This window comes from Portunus trituberculatus, chromosome 36 (genome assembly GCF_017591435.1).
Source record: "Portunus trituberculatus isolate SZX2019 chromosome 36, ASM1759143v1, whole genome shotgun sequence".
Lineage (NCBI taxonomy): Eukaryota > Metazoa > Arthropoda > Malacostraca > Decapoda > Portunidae > Portunus > Portunus trituberculatus.
The window spans coordinates 8098465-8117358 of NC_059290.1; the positions used below are offsets into that span (position 1 = coordinate 8098465).

An 18894-nucleotide genomic window follows, 5' to 3' on the forward strand; every position below is an offset into this window, starting at 1 on the left:
TTTGAAGGCTCATAACACAAAGATAGATTAGATAACACTTTACTTAATATATCCTGTCACACCACACATCTAGCATTACGATAATACATTCCACAAAACCATCCCTTCCAACACTGCTTTGTCTCAACCACCCTGGTATATAGACTGACAGATTCCCCCTTCTTTCCTTCCTTCTTCCTGATACACTCTGAGACATTCCCCTTGCTTCCTCTTCCTCCTCTTCATCCTAAGGTCATCAGAATCTATCTCGAACCTTCTCGGCAAACGCTTTCAAGTTGCCATACACTTTAGAAGGTGGACTCCCTGCAAGAAACAAGTTTATATCAGATTTCACTTTGTTTTCATACACTTGGAGTTCTGGAGAAGACTTAACCCATTCAGTACCATGATGCATTTCCATATTCAATCTGCTTACTATTTGGTTATTTTATACAGCCTCAGAAACTTGAGTGGAGATTAAAATAGTGAAGACTGTGGCCATTAATCTTCTGACCTCCAGAGACCCTTCCTAATATAAAAAAATGGTCTAATTGTACATAAATCTTGAGGTAAAATTATGACAGTACTGAAGGGGTTAAGTGTGCCTCTGAGACTCCCTCTATTTGTGGTTTTCATTCAGACTCCTCTCCAAGAAATGTAAGTGAGCTTGTGTAAGGTTTTCTTGATCAATGAAAGACTTTACAGGGATGTATTTGGTAGTAGTGGTAGTAATAATAGTAGAAGTCATAGTACACAGTGATTTAGGGAGATATACATGTCATATATTCACACTCTCCCTTTCTCTGGTAAACTATGGAACTCCCTGCCTGCTTCTGTATTTCCATCTTCCTATGACATGAACTCATTTAAGAGGGAGGTTTTGGATAACTCTCTTGGAGCTGCTCATGGACTGGCATCGTAAGTGGGCCTTTCTGCTTATTTGTTTTTATTTGCCCTTGGCCAGATTACACCTCTTACATAAAAAGGAAATAAACTCATAGAAAAAGATCTAGAGTATGTACTTCTCATAGCAATGCTCACACACTTGGAATACCAGAGAGGAGAGAGTGAGTATCCCCTACAATAATCCATGCCTCACTTACCTAGAATTAGATTACAGATTGCTCTCCTAGCAATCTGAATGTTCTGGTAGGAGCCAAGGATGTGTACCCTGGAGTCGGCCAAAACAATGCGAGTCCGTGTGGCATTCTCAATGGTGAAGCGCGTCTTGCCTCCCTTGCCCGCCACCCGCCCGATGGCTCGCGATAAGTGGTCCCCCTGCAGTGTCTGTTTCACTGTTGGTTGGCAGGGAAGGGTTTTGTTAGTTCCTTGGTTTCATGAGTGGTGAACAGTGATATTTTACTGACAGCTGTGGGTGGCGAGGAATGATGAGTTTATTAGTCGCTTGCTGATTTCTTGAATGCAGACTGTCATTTTATTAGTTCCTGCTTCATTTCTGAAGGCAAACAGTGCCATGACATTGCTAAGAACTCTGGTCTGTTTCACTGCTGGGTGGTGAGGAATGAGGAGTTTGTCACTTGATTTCTTGAAAGGCAAACTCATTCTATTAGTTCCCGTTTCATTGCTTGAGGCAAACAGTGACATTACGTTAGTTCCTGCTGATTTCTTTAAAGGCAGTGTTATTTTAATTCAAGCTTAATTTCTGGATAAGCTGTGACATTACATTAGTTTCTCCTTGATTTGAGAGGCAGTTGTATTTCATTAGTGCCTACTTTATTTTTATATCCCATGCAAGAAAGAACTCCCCTAGGGCAACCAAAAGACTATAAAAGGCCATCACAAAGGGTTACCAGGCACCAGCACCACCACCTTAGTGACATTAACTAAGAGCTCTCCTCACCGTCCTTGATGTCGAAGGTCTCCAGGTAAAGGTCATCCAGCCTAATGAGGGCAAGAGAGTCCTCTATATCAAACCCATACACAAAAGCTGTCACAAAATCAGCTGCCTTCTGTATACTGTTGGGGTCCTCAGTCTCCTTGCCAGTCTGTGGAAGGTAAGAAACTCCAACTTTTATTTCTATCTATCTCAGGATTGTGAATTTAAAAGGTTCTCTGGAATGTGACAACCTCCATCAGATCACCTTTTAATGTCTCTAGGGATTGTGAATTTAAAAGGTTCTCTCTTATTTTGTAAGGAAATTTTATCATCCCTTGCCTCCTTGATAGTCTTTTTTAAATTATTGAACATCTATCAGAGGGAAAGTAAATTCAAAATGGTCTCCTGGTCTGTGAGAAATATTAATCATCTTTTGTTAGTTTCTAGCCTTTCTCCTCTGTATTGTGGATGATGATAACCTCTACCGGATCCCTTCTCAATCTACACTTTTCTAAGGAATGTGAATTTAAAAGGTTATCATGATTTGTAAGGAATATTTATATCTTTTTTTTTAGTTTTTCTCATCTGTACTAGTGGATGATAAAACACACTTTCCTGGCAAGACTCACCCTGATTTCCACATTCTTTGTCTTGAGGTTGAATCGCACCTCCAGCTTAAGGTGTTCAACCAGCGGCGTGTACACCTTCTCCCAGTTGTCCTTAAGGGGAGTGTACCTGCAGCAAGACAAAACATCACTCTCTGACACACTTCACTTACCAAGGAACATTGACCTCTACAACATTTCTCCCTTCTGTACATTAAAGGAGATAACTCAAAAAACAGTCACTTACTTGATTGGAAAGAACATTTAAGAAATTAACAAGAAACCTCAATATTTTCACATGCCAAGACACAGTGACTGTTACAAATGGGACCTAAACTTCTGTGCATTGAAGAAAAGATCCCATGAAAGAGTCATTTGTTTAGAAGTGAATAAATTAAAGGAGAGAGCTGGAAAGGCAGTCATTTGCTTGACTGGAAAAAAAGAAATTAATAGGAAATCCAAATATTTTCACATGGCAAGACACAGTAACTGCTACAAATGGTTCCTTAACTTCTGTACATTGAAGGAAAGAAGGAAAGGCAGTCATTTATTTAGTAGGGAAGAAAATATGTAATCCCAATCTTTTCACTTCTCAAGGCACAATGACTGCTACAAATGCTATAGTCCTTTAACTCTTTCTGTACCATGATGCACTTCCATATTCATTTTGCTCACTGTTTTGCGACTTTATACGGCTTCAGGGACTTGTGTGGGGGGATTAAAATAGCAAAAACTGTGGCCATTAATCTTCTGACCTTCATAAACCCTTCCTAATGTCAATGAAATGGTCTAATCATACCCAAATCTTTAAGTAAAAATGTGTCCTAGTACTGAAGAAGTTAAATGGATGAATGGATAAATAAATCAATTGACAATCAGAAAAGGACACAGACTAGTTGAGCTCACCTGTTGTTGGGGACGGGAATCTTCCTCGTCTCGCTCTGCTGAAGTTTCTCTTTTTTGGCTGGAGGGAAGAACGGCCGGGAAGATTTTGTGTCCTGGGAAGTAATTGGAGACTTTTTTGGTGATGGAAAGAGGGATGGTGATGTTTGAAAGTGATGTAGTGATGGGAGAGAAATGGTGAAGTTTGGAAGCAATGTGAAGAGTGATGAGAGTGAAATGGTGATCTTTGGAAGTGATGTGATGTTTTGATGTGATGTGAAGAGAGACAGGAGTGAAATGGTATTGTTTTGATGTGATGTAGAGTGACAGGAGTGAGATAGTGATGTTTGGAAGTGATGGGAGTGAAATGGTGATGTCTGGAAGTGATGTAGAGTGATGGGAGTGAAATGGTAATGTGATGTGAAGAGTTGTGGAAGTGACAGGAGTGAAATGGTGATGTCTTGATGTAATGTGATTGAGATGACTTTTGCTTTGGTGGATATGAATAAGATGATCATGATTAAGAAAAGAACAAAAAAATGAACATTAACCAAGATAAAAAAAAAAAAAATAAATAAATAAATAAAGGCCAAGAATAGCAAGAAAAAAAAAGATGAAAAGGAAAAAAATAAAAAAGGATAAGAAAAATTAAGAAAAAGCAGAATAGCAAAAAATATGGGAGAAAAAATAAAATAAAAAGATAGAATAACAAGAAAAATAAAACTAGAGAACAAAAACAAAACACTAAACTAACCTCACTGACTTCCATCTTTGAATCTTCCTCTCCCTCATCATCTGCTTTCCTCTTCTTGGGACTCTTCTTCTCTTCTTCCTCTTCCTTCTCGAGCTTCATCTCCTCTTCCTTCTCCTCTTCTTTCGTGGCTTTCAAGTTCTTGGTCTTCTTTTGCTTCACTGATGCCATTTTTGTTGTTTCTGGATATCAACTTTCAATCAGTCTATTTTTATTCTCTTCTTCATGTTAGTTCTATTCTTTACTTTAAATTCTTATCTTCTATTTTGGATGAAGTTTGATTAGCTTTGGTTAATTCTTAAGTTTTGTTAACCTTCATTATTTGAGGTTTTAGATATAGGAATTAGTAGCAAAGTATCAAAGTTTGCAGATGATACTAAGATATCATGTGCAGTACAGGGTGAAAAGGACAATTACAGAATACAACGAGACCTGGACAGGCTGATAGCATGGGCAGACAGGTGGCAGATGGAGTTTAATTCTAAAAAGTGTCAGGTTATGCATTTAGGTAAAGACAACACAAACTTTAACTATGAGATGGAGGGATGTTGGCTAGAGGCAGTAGAGGAAGGAAAGGATTTAGGAGTAGTGATAGACAGGACTATGAAATTTTCAAAGCAATGTTTAGAAGCAAGAAATAGGGCAAATAGGATCCTGGGTTTTATAAATAGAAATGTTAGTTATAAAAGTAAGGAAGTGGTGCGTAGCTTATATAATTCCTATGTTAGGCCCCATTTAGAGTATTGCATACAGGCCTGGTCACCCCACTATAGGCAGGATATCAACATGTTAGAAGCAGTTCAGAGAAGAGCAACTAGGATGATACCAGCATTAAAGCGCCTGGAGTATAGAGATAGATTAAAGGAATTAAACATGTTTTCATTTGAGAGGAGATGTATAAGAGGGGATATGATAGAGTTATTTAAAATGTTCTCAGATACAAACTACATAGATGTGAGATCTTTCTTTACCTTAGAGGAGGAAATAGGACTAGAAATCATGGCAGGAAGATTAGAAAGCAAGGCTGCAGGTTAGATATAAGAAAATATTTCTTTAGTCATAGGGTGGTAGACTTCTGGAATGCATTGCCAGAGACGGTTGTAAATAGCACTAGTTTGACAATGTTTAAAAACAGATTAGATAAGCACTTAAATTTATTAGATTTATAATTATGTATAGCACTGCATGATAGTTTTTATAAGAAATTTACTATAGTTAAACAAGACATGATCCCCATGTATGGGGACCACAAATTATAGAGGATTTCGCTGCAGGACTTAGCCCTGTTGATGGGCCAAGTATTTAGAATTAGTATGTAATGTATTGTGTACTTGTAAGTGTATCTTTGAGTACTGATGACGAGGTCGCTGTGCGACTGATACAGGATAACCTAGATGGGCCCTGGTGGCCCTTTGTTATCCTATTATTTATGTTATGTTATGTTATGTTATATATGTTGGGTAAGGTAAGTTTAGTTTAATCTTTTTAGTAATGAGATGCATTTTTTACCTTGATTTTTTTGCATATGATTAGACAATTTTATTTGCATTAGGAAGGGTCTATGCAGGTTAAAAGATTAATGGCCAGAGTTTTTACTATTCTAATCTCAACATATGTTTCTTGAAGCTGTATAAAATCACCAAATAATAGCCAGAGTGAATATGAAAACGCATTATGATACGCAAAGGGTAAATTTGTCATGATAGCAAGTTGGGTTGAGTTACATTTATTCGTCTATATAGATTAGGTTAGGTAATCGTAGTGGTGGTAGTAGTAGTAGTAGTAGTAGTAGTAGTAGTAGTAGTAGTAGTAGTAGTGGTGGTGGTGGTGGTGGTGGTGGTGGTAGTAGTAGTAGTAGTAGTAGTAGTAGTAGTAGTAGTAGTAGTAGTAGTAACACCACATATATAAACTCACACCAACAAGGAAAAAATAATAAATATGACAATTTCGTCACAATTTCACCCAACACAATATCTCCACTAGCTCACACCTCACTTTATATTTCACTCACAACTTACCATCACTGGATACACGCACCATCAATACTCGCTCCGTGATTCATCACATACTCACCAATCACTCGGGGAAGTAGAAATAAGGAAAATCAGGCGAGTCCAGTCAGTCAGTCATCTTTTGTTTACATCCAGAAAGACCCCACGTGTTTCTTATATTTTAGAGAAATTTTTATCTATTTTAATTTCGTTAATAATGTGAACAGTAAATAAGAAAAATATGTTAAGTTGATTTATATATCTTACGTTTATATAAACTTTGTTATACACATGTTTGAGTTTAGTGTTTTGTAATATTTTTCCCTAATTTTATCATTCGCTGGTCTACTCTCATTATTAATGCAAAAAATCAATAAAGAAATCTGAAGAAATAAGTGGAATTAAAATGTATGCTGTAATTTTTGTTGAGAAAGCAAAAGCAAGCAAAAATGTAAAACACAACATTGTGCAATATTTCAAAACTCATGGAAATAAATACATAAACACACAAGAAAACAAGCAAATAATTATAATATCTGAATTTAATCTAAAAAGAAGCAAAATAACGAAGAAATACAAAACAGCATATGTTGTCAACAATTCAGCGCTACCCATCCCTCTTTTGTTTACCTTCTCCCTGTGTCGTCGCGATGAAGTGAGTGGCGGACCCTTCTTTATCCCAATATTTCCTGATCATCCGTGACTCCACTAATACAAAACCTGCCTCAATATACACAATGGGGTCTGGGCAAGTTCTAACGACTATCAATTCTCCTTTCCAGGTTGCAACTTTGTAATTTCAGCGGGTACAAAATCCAACCCGGCCATGGCAAGACCATGGTCAGGACGGACGGGAAGGTGAGTATTATTATGACTATTTCTATACTGTCCGCGGGTCTGTTCCTGCTCCCTCAAGGCTGAGATAGTCACGTCTCTCACTCCACCACTTGTTACTGTAGGAGGTGAATAGGTGGCGGGAGGATGAGTGATAGGGCGTGCAGGGTTTGACGTGAATAAGTTTGTGGTGTCAGGTTTAGTGGAAGCTGAAGGATATTTTGAGGTCCAGTTTTGATTATGTAATATTTATTCGGATTGGGTTGGCATTTTGCTCGTGTTACTGTAATGTTTAGATAGTCCTAGTCCAATATCGAGGTTCTGGTTGTTAACTAGATGAGGCCTAGAGCCCCATCAAGCAGATGAAACCTCCAACCAGGACTGCAGGTGAAGACAACTAGAGGTATGGCATAATGGTTGGCTAATGTGGTTTCATCAAAACTCCAAGAAGCCCTTCACACAAACTCCTAGAGAACATCACCCAGAGGAGTATCAAGTTGGCGTTTAAAAGCAACACAGAAGATGCAGTGACATGCTCAGGCACCTCATTCCAAACAGATAACACCGTAATCGAAAAGAAACGAGCCCTAACTTCTGTGTCCCAGCGAGGAATGGCCAGCTTGTAGGAGTGACTTCTTGTTACAGCATTAAGGTTCCTAACAAACAAATGTTCAAGGTCAGGGCACAGACCATGCGAAATCTTATGAACCATAATAAGTTCAGCTCTAAGCAAACGGCCTTTAATTGAGTACAACTTAAGTGTAGAGAGACGCTCAGAGTAACTCAGATTTCCAAAACCAGATATTAACTTTATCCATTTCTGCTGTACTCCCTCCAACAATCTAAGATCACCAAGATAACCTGTATTCCACACTGCAGATGAGAAGTCCAAGATTGGTCTTGTATGTGTAATAAATACAGCTCTCATAAATTCAGGGGAACGACACACTGTACCCTTAAGAATGTCAAACCCCACACCACTTGCCTTCATTGCCGTTTCTCTTACATGTTGATGAAACTTAAGCGCGGTTCACACGAGGAATGTTTACCCATGTTCCGGGAACAAGTTTTCCAATGTTTGGGGAATTTGTTCCACCAGATGTTCACACGGTACTGAAGTTTATTCCTGAGACGGCAGACCGATATCGCGACAAGATCAAGATCAAGCACCCTGGTGGTCTAAGGTTTTCATTCACAGCACGTCAAAATCTCCCGAATAAATATAGTTTCGTTTGAAAATATAAAACATTTGCACTTTTAAATTTGTGATAGAAAATGCCTGCCCAAACAGTAGTTTTATATGCAATACCTAATTGTGCAATGTACTTAATACGTCTACTCAAGCTGGCCAATCATTATACCTACAGTACTGGTCATAAATAGTGACCGGGGGGTTGTGTAGCAGTCACGCCAGCAATTACAGAACAAATAGAGATCATAAAAATTTTTTTATAAAGTTTTTGTACTTACATTTAGTATTTTGTATGTCCTCCCTTCTTCTTTATTACTTCCTGGAGCCTGGTCTTCATGGATAAAGCAAGATTTCTGCACTCTTCTAGTGGTATGCTGTTCCAAGCGCTTCTCACCTCTCTCTCCAGCTTATCATAACTGTCCACATTCTTTCCTTGTAATCTCCTCTTCATTGAGTTCCACAGGTTTTCTATGGGGTTCAAATCCGGGCTCTGACCAGGCCAGTCATTAATAAAGTTAACACAGCAATCTTTCAGCCAGTTTGTGACACATTTTGCAGTATGAGAGGTTGCACCATCTTGCTGAAACAGGTTGGCTTGGGTTTTTTCCATAGCATCAGGCAAATAATCACACAATAATTCAAGATAGGATGCAGCATTAACACATTCACCACTCTGCCTACTCACTCTCACTAATTCACTTTTACCATAGCCAGTAAATCCTCCCCAAAACATTAGCCAACCCGGGAATTTCACTGTTCCCTGGGTGTACCGTGGGTCGAGGGGGTCGCTCCCACGATGGCGGTACAGACTTCCTGATCGCCCATCCACCACTGTAAAGTTGCTCTCGTCACTCCAAAATACCTTCATCCAGTCCTCATCAGTATAAGTTATGTACTTCTTAGCAAAAGCAAGACGTTTGGCCCGATTCCTCTTGGACAGGATAGGTTTCTTGATGGGCCGGTACCTCTTGTAACCCAGGTCCTGAATCCTCCTTGCTACCGTCCTCACAGACACCTCTCCAAACACATCTGGGTTGTCTTGCTTGATTTTTCTTGCTGTAGACCGTGGGTACTTCTCTATTGTCCTCTTGATAATATTATTAGATCGCTCATTTGTCTTCTTGGGGCGTCCAGGACGTGGTTTGGTGAAGGGTACGTCAGGCCCCCCCTCCTCCCTGTGACGCGCCACCCAGCGTCTCACTGTTTGCTCACTGATCCCAGTCTGGTTCACAATATCCTTAGTTTCTAACCCAGCATCCTTTAAAGCGATTATCTGAGCCACTTCCTCACGCTTGTAATGCCTTTTACTACCCATAATAGCAGTGTGGGGGTGCGCTTTGTGGTCGGAAGCAAAGCGCCACAAAAAATTTCCCAGGAGAGAGCAAGACAATGAACATTCCTCCACGATCGCCTGAGGCACACTGGCTTTAAACAAGTGACCGCGTCTTACTCCCAACGGTTACCCCTACCCCGCGCAGGCCACTATTTATGGCAGAATTTGTTACCAACCTCCTCTTGTGTTGCTTCCAAAATAGCCAGAAAAATTGACCGGCCCTACCGCCCCGGCCAATATTTATGACGAGTACTGTATATCTATATATTTGGCTGTACGGGTACCTAAACGTCTCTTTCTATGATATACATTACATAAATACTGTGAAGGAGCCTTACCTGCAGTCAAAGTGGTCATCGCTGGGTATTGAGCCTTTATTTCCTGGGCTATTTCACCAAACACTTTCAATCGGAGCTTATGTTTGGGATAATCCACATTTTGTGGGTCCCAGAGTAATCTGTGCTCTTCTACCAGTTCGCACAAATATCTAATAAGACTCCTGGGCCACAATAATTCGTTCTCCATGATTTAAAATAGTTTTAAACACACGAGAAGAGCAAGCAGCAAATGGTGATCCAGTCGTGAGTTCCCGCGTAGCATCAGCAAGTTCACCATCAGCGGAACCCTGAAAACCGGGAACTTCCTGAGGCGGAACACAGTTTAGCCGAAGCTTGTTCCCGGAACATGGGTAAACATTTCTCGTGTGAACCGCGCTTTAAGTTCATAGTCTACCCAAACACCAAAGTTGATGCAATTGCTTAACAGGAATCTGTTGATTACCAATAAAATATGGAAGTGAGTCAGGAGCATTGTGGAAGTGTCTACAAAAACTAATTGCAACACATTTTTCAACAGAAAATGACAAGCCCCATGAAAGACTGGTCTCTTGGAGCTTGTTTACATCTCTGCATTAAGTAGTGGCCTAATTCAAAATCAGTTTTAGAGATTGGAGCTGCTAGATACAGTTTAAGATCGTCAGCAAAAAGGCAATATTTACAAGATAGATTAGAAACAACATAGTTAATGTAGACCAAGAACAGAAGAGGCCCAATCACAGATGCTTGGGGAACTCCACTTCCAACATGTACACTGCAACTTGTGAAACCTTGGACAATAACTTTCAGTGTTCTACCAGATAGATAATCGTAGAGCCACTCCAACCATGAACCTCTGATGCCAATACATTGTAACATTCTAAGGAGCAGTTGGTGATTAACTACATCAAAGGCTTTTCTATAGTCGAAAAATATGATATCAACAGAGAAGCCACGATCATAATAATAGGTAACAATCATAGGTTTATAAAAGTTGCTTGGAAACAGATTTACCAGACCTAAAGCCATACTGGTGGGGAGAGAGCTCTAACATTACGAGTGTTGCCTTTGCGTTGGCACTCCCGACTCCTTTATGGTTCTTTTATTGTATTGCCACTGTTTCCTAGTTTTTTTCTTTCCCTTGTATTCCAGAGCTGGTCAAGAGCCTCACGGTAAATTTACAATAATATGAACAGCTCACTTTGGGATGAAAAATTTTTATTCATTTTTTTTTCTGGTAGATTTTGACCTGTTTTGATTGAATATGCACTTCGTTTCCGTCGCAAATTTGTAGTTCCCCCCCTCTCCCCCAGTTCTTACGGAAACACAATTTTGCTGTAAAACGAACTAACTCTTTCTTGCTTATGTTAAATTTCGACCTGTTTTGAAGAAATATACTCTTTATTTTCAATGCAAAGCAGTAATTTGTTTATTTATTTATTTATTTATTTATTTTTTTTTTTTTATCGCCACCCCGTCTGTGGTGGATACACGAGCTTCCGGTAAAACAAAGCATTTTTTTCTGGTATATTTTTATTGGTTTTCAATGAATATACACTAACCTAACCTAAACCTAATTGTAACCTAACCTAATCTGACCTAACCCAACCGGTAAACCAACAGTTTCACCACCTTGACCTTTCTGGATGGAAAAAAAATTTTCTGGTAGATTTCGGGTTGCTTTTAATTAAAATACCACTTGTTTTTGGCGCAAATCAACTTTTTTTTTTTTTTTTTTTTTTTTTACAGCCCTGAAACATGATTTCCATAAAAAAACAACTGGTATATTAATTAAAAACAAGCTGAAATCTACCAGAAAAATTAGTTTTGTCCAGAAAAGAACCTTATTTAATCTAATCTAACCTAACCTAACAAAACCTACCTAAACCTAACCTCAATAAAAGATTCAGTTACCTTATTCGTCATCCGAGCTCTCATAAAATCTGCCGATGCCCTTGAAATAATCATAGCTACAACCTTCACACTGGGAGATCTTGCTCTAAAACACTGGATAACTGTGTTGTGGTCCCACCGTGAACTTAACCAATGGTTAGCAAAGAGAATAACCTTCCAAGGTGTAAAAATGTTCCTTTACAGTCACTTTATGCATAAGTACAGTGTTTCCTTTTAGTTTTGGGAATGTAGGAAGTGCCCATGCACCTCCCAAGTCTTTTCTCTTATAGTGCATCCAGTCCATGAAGTCCGTTCAGGGCAGGGCACATTCTGGAATTTCCATCAGTGCGACGTTGCCAGTTCGACTCCCAATTATCAGAGTAACTGTACCGACCCACCACCCATCTGTTAATATCTCTCTCTCTCTCTCTCTCTCTCTCTCTCTCTCTCTCTCTCTCTCTCTCTCTCTCTCTCTCTCTCTCTCTCTCTCTGTAATTATTATTATTATTATTATTTAGGTAGTGTGGAAAAAAGTCAAAATGAATAATAATAAATAATACTCCGGCGCCTTAGTTTTTTATCCATTTTCTCCCAAACTTTCAGAAAACCCCTTGTGTGTATATATATATATATATATATATATATATATATATATATATATATATATATATATATATATATATATATATATATACACACACACACACACATATACATAGTATATATTATATTTCATTACATTATGTTATGTGTAGGTAGTATTTATTTATTATTTATTTTCAACTTTTTTCCACACCACTTATGGGGTAAAAGTCTGGGCGCATTTTTTCTTTTCAGAGGTGTCCCCAGTAGGCCTAATCCTCTCTCAGCTGTTTAATCATTATCATCATCATCATCATCTTCCTCATCAGAACATTCTGTGATGTTAATCACAAATGACTCTACGAAATTTTCAGCTGCGATGTCTTGTTGGTCATCTTCACCTTGTATTTTTTCAGCATGTCACACTGCTTCCATCCAATTTTGTGGTGTGATGACACTCAGTGCTTCTGCCATGAGATCTTTCAGATTAGCCATTTTGAAAGAGTTCTTCTTGGCTACATAAGCCTTCACTTGTGCCCAAATGAGCTCAATCGGGTTATATTGGCAATGATATAGTAGCAACCTCAAAACGCGATGCCCCCGCCTCTTCCGCAATCTTATCGATTATGTATGTCGTGGTGACATCCACTTTCTTCGCAAGCTCTTGCAGCTGTGCTTTGGAAGAGTTTTCTTGGGGCTGGACTCCCTTCTTTATCAGCCACTCCAATAAATCTGAATTTCTCCAGGACGTTGCAGGCCTTCTTTCAAGTTTAACGGAATGATAAGAAGCATTATCCATTACGATCACCAAGTTTGGTGATATGTTTGGGAGCAGCTGCTTTCTAAACCACTCCTCAAATAGGGTCGAATTCATTTGCTTGTGATAGTCTCCGTCATTTTGGTGCTTAAAATACCAAGTCGGTGTTATTTACAAAGCCATTTTTAGTGCCAGCATGAAGTATGATCAAACGGCTACATTTTCCAGTTGGCTGTCATACTCAAGTGGCTTTGGATGACGTATCAATCCAACAGTTTGAAACTGTGTAATTTTGGTTCACCCAAGTTTCATCTAGGTATACGATGTTCTGGGAGGCCTGCTTAACTTTCTTTGTCACACAAGAACGTAGTGCGAGCTGCTGCCACATTACTCCTCTCCATAAGGAATTTGCGGCCATCAACCTTGGGATATTTAAAGCCAATCTCCTTCAAAATCTTATGCAGGGAGGATTTGCCGCCACTGAAAGAAATGTTTTCCTTAAGCTTTTCTCTAATCTTTTGTAGAGTCGGGACTTCATGCCTCTCATAAAAGGCCAGGACCGTTCTTCTTATGACACATTTATCAAAGTCATCCAGAGTCGTGACAGGTGCAGAGCATCTCCTATTCTGTGGAGATAAAAAAAAACTGTCCTTTCTGGTTATGTCCGGCCTCATTTGGAGCAGATTCGCTGAACAGTTTTTTCTGAAACGGTGGCTCTTGCAGTCCGAGCAGTTACTTTTGATGGTGGGATAAGGAATCCATTACAAGCTTTCTCTTCAAGGAAAAACTTGTTTACTTTGTACAGCATTTCCTTTCCCCTGCTATGCAGTACCTTGGACCGAGAGCGAGTAGGAGTTGTTGCTTCCATCTTGCTTGGTGACCAGGAAGGAAGTGAGCCGTGACGCCTGACCCACTTGGAATTAGTGAACCTGCTTATCTGTGAGGGTGGACCTCAAGGTAATTAAGGAGATCACTGACGGGGGTGACAGCTGAGTGTGAAAATTCTTTTCTTTACTAGCTAATCCTCTGCATATCTTGTGAATCTTAAAAGCCAGGCTTATTTTGATCAGAAGGATAACTTGTAATTTATTCAGATGTAAAAACCCACCATGCAAGACAGAAATCCGCCATGAAAACCGCCAGCCTGCCAACATCACAGTTTTCCCACCAGTGAAGATAGAAAACCGCCACATTTGGCAGGAAACCCGCTAACCTGGCAACTCTGGCCTGGCCTGACTCAACCCAGCGGAGAGAGGAAAGGAGACACCGGCCCTGCAATGTCGCCTAACGTTCCTAAGAAGACCAGGAAGTGTCTTACTCTCGAAGTGAAGCTGGGTGTTATTCACAGACAAGAGAGAGGCCAGAAAACTAATAACATTGCTTGCCACTATCTTGACTCCATCTACTGTCTACTATTTTCAAGTCAGCAGACTCTATTAAGAAGGCTGGTGAGACCTCATCTTCCTTGAAAGCTAAAAGAACCCCCTGAACTTATGACTCTACAATGGATAAAATGGAAAGCCTGTTTTTCTTCTTCTCCATGTGGGCTTTTCACAGGAATTTATGGGCTAAAGGGGATACTTGTGGAAATGTGGTACATAAGTTTTGTATGCGGTACCATGATGCGCACTTTGTTTACATTCCACAGGTTGCCGGTTAGTGTATTTTCTGTTTCACTCTCCCTCCCTTCATAAAGTTAAGATCATCAACAATATAAAGTTACATACATACATACATTAGTGTACATTATAATGACTTAAATTGAACTACCTAAATGTTTAACTTCATAATTTTTACTTTCATTAAACCTTTTACTGTACTATGATGCACTCTCGCTTTGCGTACTCTCAATGGAAGCTCAAATCAGGGGTTCAACTTGTTATAATCGGTTTGCTTAACGAAGTGTTTTTTAGGAACGTAACCCCTTCGTTAAGCGGGGGTTGCCTATATAATGACTAGAATATGATTATTATATACCAATTAAAAATTATGGAGGGCTCACACATCTACTGGAGTGATAAATCTGCTGTGTGCTCTAAGAAGGTATACTGATGTAATTTCCTTGTCTGGGTACCTTTGCCATAGCTTAAATCTTTGTTGTGTTCTGCTCGCCTCCACACAGCAGTGGCACGGCACTCTGCCGCATGAAACACCGTCACATAGGTCCCTGCTCTCCAGCATTGCTGCTCTAACACTCCCAACATGAGGCATGGATCCTGGGCTGCACTGTCTGAAGAGGTGGCTGCTGGTGTGGTGTGTGGAGAGAGGTTGTTGCTGGCGTGGTGTCTGTAGAGTTGTTGTTGCTGGCGTGGTGTCTGGAGAGAAGTTGGTGCTGGCGTGGTGTGTGGAGAGAAGTTGGTGCTGGCGTGGTGTGTGGAGAGATGTTGTTGCTGGCGTGGTGTGTGGAGAGAAGTTGGTGCTGGCGTGGTGTGTGGAGAGAAGTTGGTGCTGGCGTGGTGTGGTTGGTGCTGGCGTGGTGTGTGGAGAGAAGTTGTTGCTGACGTGGTGTGTGGAGAGAAGTTGGTGCTGGCGTGGTTTCTGGAGAGTTGGTGCTGGCCGTCCATCAACGTTTGTATAGCAGAAGCACACTTTCTTCAGTATTTTTCTTAATGTTTCAGTGCTGTCTGTGTAGGAAAGCTTATCTTTCATTTCTTCATTTCTTCATAAATCTTCTCTAGTGTGGGGATCTACTTTCTCATAAGATTCTAGCTCTTAGCTTCGCAGCACTTGTTTGTTGAACTCATCAAAAAATTTAGTCAGGGGCTTTCTGCACTGCCATTTCTTGGGAGATGCAAATCTGTTGTCTTGCTATTTTGCCTCTTAGTTGGTCTTTCCAGTGGTGGTTGTGTTGAGTTTTGTTGTGGCATTTAATTCTTTTATTTGAGGCAAAGAAGCTGGAGAAGCTGACACAGACATGAGACTAATAGGCTGCCTTGCTGTTTGGCAGACTTGGTCCTTATAGTTGTCCTCTCTGCGAGCTCCCTTTATGGCTTCGATGGAATGATGTGGGAGCACATTGTCTCTAATCAGCTGATTGATCGACTTGGCCCGCTGATTCTTGCCCCCATAGTTCGCCATCAGTCCCACCTCGCCTGCTGGCTCCTAATCCTTAGAGCCGCCACCTCTGCCTCATAGTAGATGGCAGGGTGCTGTGACCATTCATGGACCTGTCTTCACCTGTAGTTGGTTAAGACTCCATGACATACAGGGCATATAGAGCTCCTGTCGTCTGCAATGCTCGCTGCCATTGTGGAGGCTCAATTTGCATCCACAACCTCTCAAACATTACATATATCCAGCAATGTGGGGCTGATAAAACACAAACTCACAAACACCCTTACTTAAAAGAAATTTGAGTGATGGGGAATGTACCAATGGAGGTTGAAACCCCAGAGGTGGGGAAATATAAACAATAAATTCATAAAATATCTTAGTATAACCATTCTCAGCTGTACATCTTCTGAGTCATGTTTGCACCACACAGTCAGTGTCTCCACTGGTGGCAGCTGTAACACATTAGAGCTGTTGCCATGGTCATACTTCCTTCCCACAGCCTGAGCTATCCTGAGGTGAATGTCTGGCTTGATGTGAAAACTGTTACTGGTTTCAAATAAGTGATCAAGTTAATGTTTAAGATTATCTCACTATCCATTTCAGACCTTATGAGACAGTTTAAGGTGCATCTGTCCCTGCACTCATTATTCCCTCCTTACAATGAGCAGCGTCTGCTGTGTGTTGTCCATATTGTGGGAAAAATCATTTGAAAATTTCTTTACCATTAGAGAATAAGTAATGAAAATATATCAGTGTTAGGATCAATTTGCTGTGTGCATGTTGTTCAAATTGCTCAGAATAAGAAGCTCTGTATGATGATAATAGGAAATGCCACATTGAGACTGGCACAGGAGTAAAAATAATACCAGGTGACATTGACTGGTGTAGTATTATTGGTGGTGAAGGTGATGTTTTCTTCCCTCAGGTGTACGTGTTCATGAGTGCAAAATGTGAACGCGCCCACATGATGAAGAGAAACCCACGTGAAGTGAGGTGGACCATTCTCTACAGGTGAGTGGGTGTCAAAAGGTGTCTGGTGATTCAAGGGGCATCTGGTGGTGGTGCTGGTGGTAAATGGGTTTGAAAAGGTCTCTGCTGGTGATGTGGTGAGTAGGATTAAAAAGGTGTTTGGTGGTGATGTATGGGATTTAAGAAGTGTAGTGTAGTGGTGAGTGGGACTGAAAAGGTGTATGATAGTGATGAGGTGGGTTTAAGAGATGTCTGGTGGTGGTGAGATGGTTTGAAGTATTTGCTGGTGGTGAAGTGTGGTGATGGTGGTGAGTGGGTTTTAAAAGGTGGTGATGAGATGAGTTAAAAGATGTCTGCTGGTGGTTAGTTGAAGTATTGGGTGATGTAAAGGTACTGATTAGAGAAGAACTTGGTGATGAGTATGCATAGTGTGTGATGGTGACTAGTTAAAACATAATTGTAGGCTGGTTAGTACAAGGGTAATGCACTGGCCTGGCATTGCTAAGGTTGGCAGTTCAAATCTCGCTCAGGCTCATGAATTTAACCTTTTTACTGTGTGGTTACTGCTGTGGTTGGTGTGCCACAGTGGGGAGTTTGGGTCACCTATCTGATGTTCTGTTGAGTGTAAGATGTGATAGATATTGGAATTAAAACCAGTGAATTTTAACTTTCAACTTCAAATATTTATTGAGAAGAGAAGTGTTATGTTAGCCACTCATTAAATCACTTGGCTAAAATTATGTAGGTGAGTGTAAGTGCATAAGTATAGCAGTGTAGGTGTTGACCGGTGTTGTGTTACCATCAGGCGGAAGCACAAGAAGGGCATGGAGGAAGAGACGACTAAGAAACGCACTCGTCGCACTCAAAAGTACCAGAGAGCCATCGTCGGTGCTTCCCTCATCGACATTATGACTAAGAGGTGACGTCTGTTGATCCTTCTTTTTCTTTCATTATTCTCTTTTCTTCTTTTTCTTTCCTTTCTTTCTTTAATTTTTTTTATTTTTCATTCTCTCTCTCTCTCTCTCTCTCTCTCTCTCTCTCTCTCTCTCTCTCTCTCTCTCTCTCTCTCTCTCTCTCTCTCTCTCTCTCTCTCTCTCTCTCTCTCTCTCTCTCTCAGTTAAGTTCATGGACATATATGACAGGTAGAAGTGTCATGCTTCATACAGGGACTGCCATGTATAAGTTTCATGCCTGTGTGCAGCTTTCATTATTGTATAGAAATGAATTGATGGTGAGTGTTGCCTCTGTCTTGTAGGAACATGAAGCCTGAGGTGCGCAAGGCCCAGAGAGAGCAGGCAATCAGGTGAGTCTGTTGCTGTACACTCTAAGATTAGTGTTTCATTCACTGGTAAATTAGAACTCTGCTTGATTCTATATTCCCTCTTACCTGAGATTTATACTTGCAGAAGGAAGGTTTCAAGACTTTCCCAATTATGGGTAATATGTGGGAACTGGTGCCTTTTTAGCTCTTGGCCAGAACCATTCATATATAAAAAAATAAAAGAAATGAGTAAATCTTGTCTCATAGTGTAGTGTGGAGGGAGGGATGTGGTGTGGTTGGGTGTTGTAGTGGTGGTCCCCAGTGTGTATTGTTTTCTAATCCAGTGTTGTGTTTCAGAGCTGCCAAGGAGAAGAACAGGGCAGCCAAGGCAAGCAAGAAAGCCAATGCTCCTGCACCCACCAAGGTAACATTTTGTGGTGTTCTCTTCCTCACATAAAGATGAGTACATGTTTACAAATTGTTGATAGATGTTCCTCACTCGACACATGTACAAACTAACCCTTGTTGCTCATTTTCTTCACCGTTCCACAGTCCAAGAAGACCACGCAGAAGGCCCCTAAGATGCCTCGTGCTGGAAGGCCTGGACATGGAGGGCACGGCGGACGGCGCTGATTGAAATAAATATAGCTTACAAGTGTA

General features: G+C 40.4%; 2 protein-coding genes across 3 annotated transcripts; one reads left to right on the plus strand and one right to left on the minus strand.

Moving 5' to 3' along the window:
• Nucleotides 1-25: 25 nt before the first annotated feature.
• LOC123513739 (RNA-binding protein pno1-like) lies at nucleotides 26-6266 on the minus strand. 2 transcript variants are annotated; one of them, XM_045271132.1, is made up of 7 exons: nucleotides 6128-6266; nucleotides 4058-4236; nucleotides 3328-3419; nucleotides 2446-2551; nucleotides 1841-1985; nucleotides 1083-1274; nucleotides 26-303 (listed from the first exon to the last, which is right to left on the minus strand). In XM_045271132.1, the coding sequence occupies exons 2-7, from the start codon at nucleotides 4223-4225 to the stop codon at nucleotides 236-238; spliced, it is 771 nt and encodes a 256-aa protein (XP_045127067.1). In that variant the 5' UTR covers nucleotides 4226-4236; nucleotides 6128-6266; the 3' UTR covers nucleotides 26-235. The 2 variants fall into 2 exon arrangements, with proteins under 2 accessions (XP_045127067.1, XP_045127065.1); XM_045271130.1 differs by lacking the exon at nucleotides 6128-6266 and adding an exon at nucleotides 6073-6109.
• Nucleotides 6267-6620: 354 nt separating this feature from the next.
• On the plus strand, nucleotides 6621-18894 carry LOC123513740 (60S ribosomal protein L24-like). Its single transcript, XM_045271133.1, has 7 exons — nucleotides 6621-6700; nucleotides 6828-6903; nucleotides 16930-17015; nucleotides 17779-17892; nucleotides 18229-18276; nucleotides 18592-18658; nucleotides 18787-18894. Exons 1-7 carry the CDS (start codon nucleotides 6633-6635, stop codon nucleotides 18865-18867), a joined length of 540 nt encoding a protein of 179 aa, XP_045127068.1. The 5' UTR covers nucleotides 6621-6632; the 3' UTR covers nucleotides 18868-18894.